Source organism: Lactuca virosa, chromosome 6 (assembly GCF_052849685.1).
Source record: "Lactuca virosa cultivar CGN04683 chromosome 6, Lactuca_virosa_CGN04683_v6, whole genome shotgun sequence".
In the NCBI taxonomy this organism is placed as follows: domain Eukaryota; kingdom Viridiplantae; phylum Streptophyta; class Magnoliopsida; order Asterales; family Asteraceae; genus Lactuca; species Lactuca virosa.
This window is the reverse complement of record NC_136431.1, coordinates 73,133,471-73,138,958: the sequence shown is the minus strand read 5'-3', so window position 1 is coordinate 73,138,958 and position 5,488 is coordinate 73,133,471. Positions and strand designations below refer to the sequence as shown.

Here is a 5,488-nt window from a genome sequence, read left to right as displayed (position 1 = left end):
CAAAAAACTTTATAATTTATACCTCTTAAATTTAATGATATAACTAATATGCTTTATGATATATATATATATATATATATATATATATATATATATATATATATATATATATATATATATATATATATATTCTTGATCTTCCAAACTACTACTTTTTCCTATTTTTTATTTGGGAAAATGATTCAACAACCCTATGATGTTTTCACATTTACTCATTTAGTCCCTTAAGTATTTTTCACGCTTTATAAAGGAATAAAATGTAAAAGTGACCTATCTTTTTAGTCCCTATAAACTACCATTACCAGTTTCATGTGTTGGATGGTTTTTAATTAATTAAAAAAGTCAACCATTCTTCCTTCTTACAACATCTCTCTATTCAAAAACCCATCCTTCAAATGGTTGTTGATGTCTGCTATGCTTCCCAAGTTCCTCTAAGGCCACGAATGTCCTTCTCCCATGATATCAATAATCCATCATCAAAAATCAACTCGGTTCAATCAAGAAGTATACTGATTCCAAAACCCAATTAGATGGTGTTCTTAGTTTGTAGGTAAAGTGCATAAACTCAAAATTCGAATAGTAAAGGGGAAAAGCTTAAATTTAACAAGATGGTGATGATGATGATGATGATGATGATAGTAATCCATAGACTCCTGAAAGAAGAACTTACCAATGCCCGGATCGGTGTCTATGATTATCTTCTTTGGTTACACCATTGAAATGGATGTAGTTATTGTATCAAGTAATCTGAATAACGGTAATAACAACGTTAACACTGTTCCTTATTCATGGATCAGGGATTTGTGTGATCGATTCGAAACCTCAAGAATATCGCAAGTCAATCGTACCTATGTTTCTCCTCCCAAAATTGTAAACCAGTCATTATTCAAACTTCCACCAATCCATTAATCTAAGTTGAATAGATCTACGAATGGTATTGTAGGGAAACGAATTCAGTTTTTTAAAAAAGAAAATTCAAAAAAAGATTTGATAGTATGGGGCTTTGATGATTTGATCAATCCGTAAAATTAACATGAAAAATAATATTGATCTTCAAGCAAAACATAGATTACCTTGGAAATATTAGAGTAATTTTGTGGATTGGAAATGGAATCAATGATATGGAATGGAAAGAAAAGCGATAATGGTGTTTCCATTTGTGATACATAATTTTAGTTTGGGTTAATGACCTAGAAAGGTAACGAACTTTTGTCTTTGTCCATATTTAGGTAACCATGTTTTTTTCGTTCACATTAGACCATTGAACTTGTTTGACCTGTTCAAAATAGGGTAATATGACCGGTAATTACGGTACTATTACCCTATAATGAAGAGGTCAAACAAGTTTATTGGTCTAATGTGTGCGAAAAAACATGGTTACCTAAATACGGACAAAAACCAAAGTTTCTTACCCGTTTTGGTAATATTGGACAAGAACCGTCTTAGGGACTGTGTGCCCTGGGATTAGGCTCCGACAGTCAATGAACAATTAGGTTAGGCTTGGTCTAACCCAGTTTAGGCTCGGCTAGTCATGGGCTAAGTTGTGTTGCTTGGTCTTTAAAACACATACAACCTAGCCCCTTAAGCGTATACAACCTAACCCCCTAACTAGCTGGGCCTAAGCTGGGTTGACCCAAGACTTAACCATCTCATCATACACAAGACCGAACAACCCAATTTTATTTCACATCAATGGATCCTATGACTACTTGCCATTAACATAAAGAACCCAATATTACCAAAATAGGTAAGGAACTTTGGTTTTTGTCCAAATTTAGGTAACCATGTTTTTTTCGTACACATTTGACCAGTAAACTTGTTTGACCTGTTCATAATAGGGTAATGTTACCGCTAATTACCGGTCATATTACCCTATTTTGAACAGGTCAAACAAGTTCAATGGTCAAATATGAACGAAAAAAACATGGTTACCTAAATGTGGACAAAGACCAAAGTTCGTTACCTTTCTAGGACATTAACCCTTTTAGTTTTTGGTTCACGTGTTGGTTGGATGTCTCTTCAATTATCAGATTACTACGAGTCGTATCCGAGGTAACCGCTAAAGTAAAGAAAAATCAATTTGCATGATTCTATTTTCATTTGTTTACTGATTTGAACATTTTGAGAACTTTAGAGTGAAAAAGAACTGAGAGATAAATAAAAGGAGAAAGGAGGATTTTTTTTACTTTTCAAAGTCAATGTTAAAGGAAAATGGGTCAAGGTCTATGTGGCAAAGGGGTAACCGGGTTACCCCTTCATTTTGTCCAAAGTGACCAATCGACCCGACAAAAACCACTTAAAAGGCATGAAAAAAACTTTAGGGACTTAGGGTAAAGTCGTAATACATATTAGGGCTGTTACGTCATTTTCCCTTTTTACTTTTTACTCCTACATCTCTAACTTTTACACTTTCAACATATTTATTTATTTATTTTTTGAACGGCTAACACACCCACTAAATCTTGTTCCTAAACTACTTCATTGTCTACACCGACATTTGAATGTTCAACCCCTTAGGATAGGGATATGTTTCCAACTCCTTCATTCTGCTAGGCCAAAGGCCTTTTGGTCAGCAAATTTAATGTTTTAATATAGCACAACACGACATATTTTTACAAGGTCTAAACCCAGAACATGCGAATAAGACACGGACCAAACAAAAATAAAAAGGGGAAATTACTTAAAATGGTAAAAAAGTATCAAAATTATACAAAAAAGACCATTATTGTTATTTTAGTACAAAAAAATACCAATGAACTAAGATTTTGTACAAAAAATATCATTCAACTTTTTATTTTGTTCTTATTTAACCTCATGGTAACCGGTTATTCAAGGTAATGGTCTACCACCATCAATCCATCACCTTATTCCACCACCTTCACCGAATACCACCCTTATACCTCCATTATCATCCACCATAATCAACTTTACACTATCACCAAACGCCCCACAATCATCCCCTACCATTTACTTGCAAGGCAACCTTCATTCACACACTTTCATCATTTTCTTCACCCTACCTGAACCACCTGAACCACCGAACACCACCACTTTCCATCCACGATTCCCACAGTCAACCCCATAACCTTTACAACCTTCAATCACTATAAAACTCCCCTTATTTCTCCATCACAAGCACACCCTTTAACCCACCTCGATTACAACCACCATCGACACCATTCCCTCTCCACTGTTGCCATCCCCTGTCACCCCAATTACAGAGCACCCACAAGTTATTGAGCCTTAAACCCACAAATTCATCTCCAAATTTCTAGACCCTATACATCGTCCTCTTCACCCTTTAAACATGCAGAAAACACGAAAAAGAAAGGAGAGGAAGGGCGGTGATCGAATCAAGAAGGGTGAAGAGGTGGGTCAAGGGCCATACCTGTAATCGAAAATAGGTGTGAAGATGGAAGGTCTCGGTGATCTATTGGAGGATTGCTTGAAGGCTCCTGCAATCCCGCTTTTGAAATCAATCAAAGCTCACTGGTGATCAAGCATACTCTTTAATGACAGATTTCATGACAGTGGGTAGAGACACGCATCTTGTTGCAGTTGGATCTTTGCTTACAACCATGGAGATTCATTCTTCTCAAACATGGTGGCAGGGGAAAGTCCTAGGTCGTTTCAATTTGGGTGAAATAAAGAAGGCGAAAGCCACGAATTATTCCAAATATATCTTATTTTCCTCGTAAATAAAAAACAACCGGGTAACCTACAATAGTCGGTAACCTGGTATTTTTTGTACTAAAATAAAAACAATGATCATTTTTATAAATTTTGATACTTCATTACCTTTTTAAGTCGTTTTCCCAAATAAAATAGTTGATAGGGTAAGACACCATAATTAAATGTGTCGTATTATAATCAAACTAGTTGCCCCTAATTGAACTCACACCACCCTTAGCCCTAAATTAACCTAGGATTAGCGGTGATTAAATTTGTTATGTAGTATTTCTTATGTTATGTAGTCTGTACGCGAATAAACGATGCCTATCGTAGGCAACCTGCGGCCAAATCCACGAACAAACAACACATTTACGGTGCGGCAAATACTCTATCTCTCCTTGCCTGATCATTGAGAACACGAAGTGGATAATATTTTCTTGTACAGTAGGCGTAAACGTGTAATTTGAGGGAGAAATCGTGAAAGTTGCAAAAATCAATGGCGATTCTGTACGCTCTGGTTGCCAGGGGCATGACGGTGTTGTCGGAGTTCAGCGCTGTGACGGGTAACACCGGAGCCATTGTCCGCCGGATTTTGGAGAAGTTGCCGGCGGAGGCCGAGTCCAGGCTTTGCTTCTCCCAAGATCATTACATCTTCCATATACTCCGATCCGACTCTCTCACCTTTCTTTGTATGGCCAATGACACACTCGGACATCAGTCTCCCTCCTCTTCCTCTTTGCATGTTCTATTACTTGCTAAATTCCTAGTTGTTGATTCATCTAGTACAAAAGTTACCATGAATGGCTGGCTACTTATGAGTTATAACTTGATTTTGCAATTCAGTTGAAATTGTATATGTATTGATATGTGATTTCATCCAGGAAGAATCCCATTTTCATACCTGGAAGACATTGAGATGAGGTTCATGAAAAATTATGGTAAAGTGGCACCACATGCTCCGGCTTATGCTATGAATGATGAATTTTCAAGGGTCTTGCATCAGCAAATGGAGTTTTTCTCGAGTAATCCCAGTGCAGATACACTCAACCGTGTTAGGAATGAAGTTGGTGAGGCAAATTATTCTTTTTATTTTCATTGGTTAATACCACACTAAGGATTCTTTTGCTCTTATTTGTTTAGACGTACATTTGAATTATATATAACATGTTCATATGTATGTATGTACAGGTGCACACCATTATGGTGAATAGTATTGAAAATATATTAGAAAGAGGTAATCGGCTTGAACTTCTTGTTGACAAAACTGCTACAATGCAAGATAGTGCTTTCCAGTTCAAGAAACAATCGCAGAGACTTCATAGAGCTCTTTGGATGAAAAATGTTAAACTTCTGTAAGTAATCTGATGCCCATATATTTACAAAACTTGTTTCTTGTGATTATTCTTATACATTTTGCAGTAGGCTAACTCGTCATCTTAATTAAAAAAAAATGATAATCTTACTTAGACAAGTATGATGATTCGTCACAGGGCTTTGCTGACATTCTTGGCATTTATATTCCTGTACATGATAGTCGCGAGTTTTTGTGGAGGGATCACTCTGTCATCATGCAAATCTTGAATTCGTATCTTGAGGTATGCTATAAACCAATCTCCAGTGATTTTAACTTGTTAATGGAGTCTATGTTTATGCGTTTTATGATCTTTTATATGTGCATGCTTCAACTCATGCAATTTCATCTTGCATTATGTCTTTCAATCTTCCCAGTTAGTCCAAGTTATTTTAATTACCATAAATCACTATCTTGGAATGAAATAATTCATTAATCCATGCTCTTTGATAGATTAGAAGAGAC

General features: G+C 36.1%; 1 protein-coding gene across 1 annotated transcript; it reads left to right on the top strand.

The window, feature by feature from the left end:
• Positions 1-3,978: 3,978 nt before the first annotated feature.
• Positions 3,979-5,253, top strand: LOC145122641 (vesicle-associated membrane protein 714-like). The gene is made up of 4 exons (XM_079058203.1): positions 3,979-4,389; positions 4,558-4,744; positions 4,861-5,024; positions 5,163-5,253. Exons 1-4 carry the CDS (start codon positions 4,169-4,171, stop codon positions 5,251-5,253), a joined length of 663 nt encoding a protein of 220 aa, XP_078914329.1. The 5' UTR covers positions 3,979-4,168.
• The last annotated feature ends 235 nt before the right edge of the window (positions 5,254-5,488 follow it).

Coding starts and splice junctions, on each gene's coding strand:
- LOC145122641 (XM_079058203.1), top strand. CDS start 4,169: ATGGCGATTCTGTACGCTCTGGTTGCCAGGGGCATGACGGTGTTGTCG. Junction 4,745..4,860: donor TTAGGAATGAAGTTGGTGAG/GCAAATTATTCT, acceptor ATGTATGTACAG/GTGCACACCATTATGGTGAA. Junction 5,025..5,162: donor ATGAAAAATGTTAAACTTCT/GTAAGTAATCTG, acceptor GATTCGTCACAG/GGCTTTGCTGACATTCTTGG.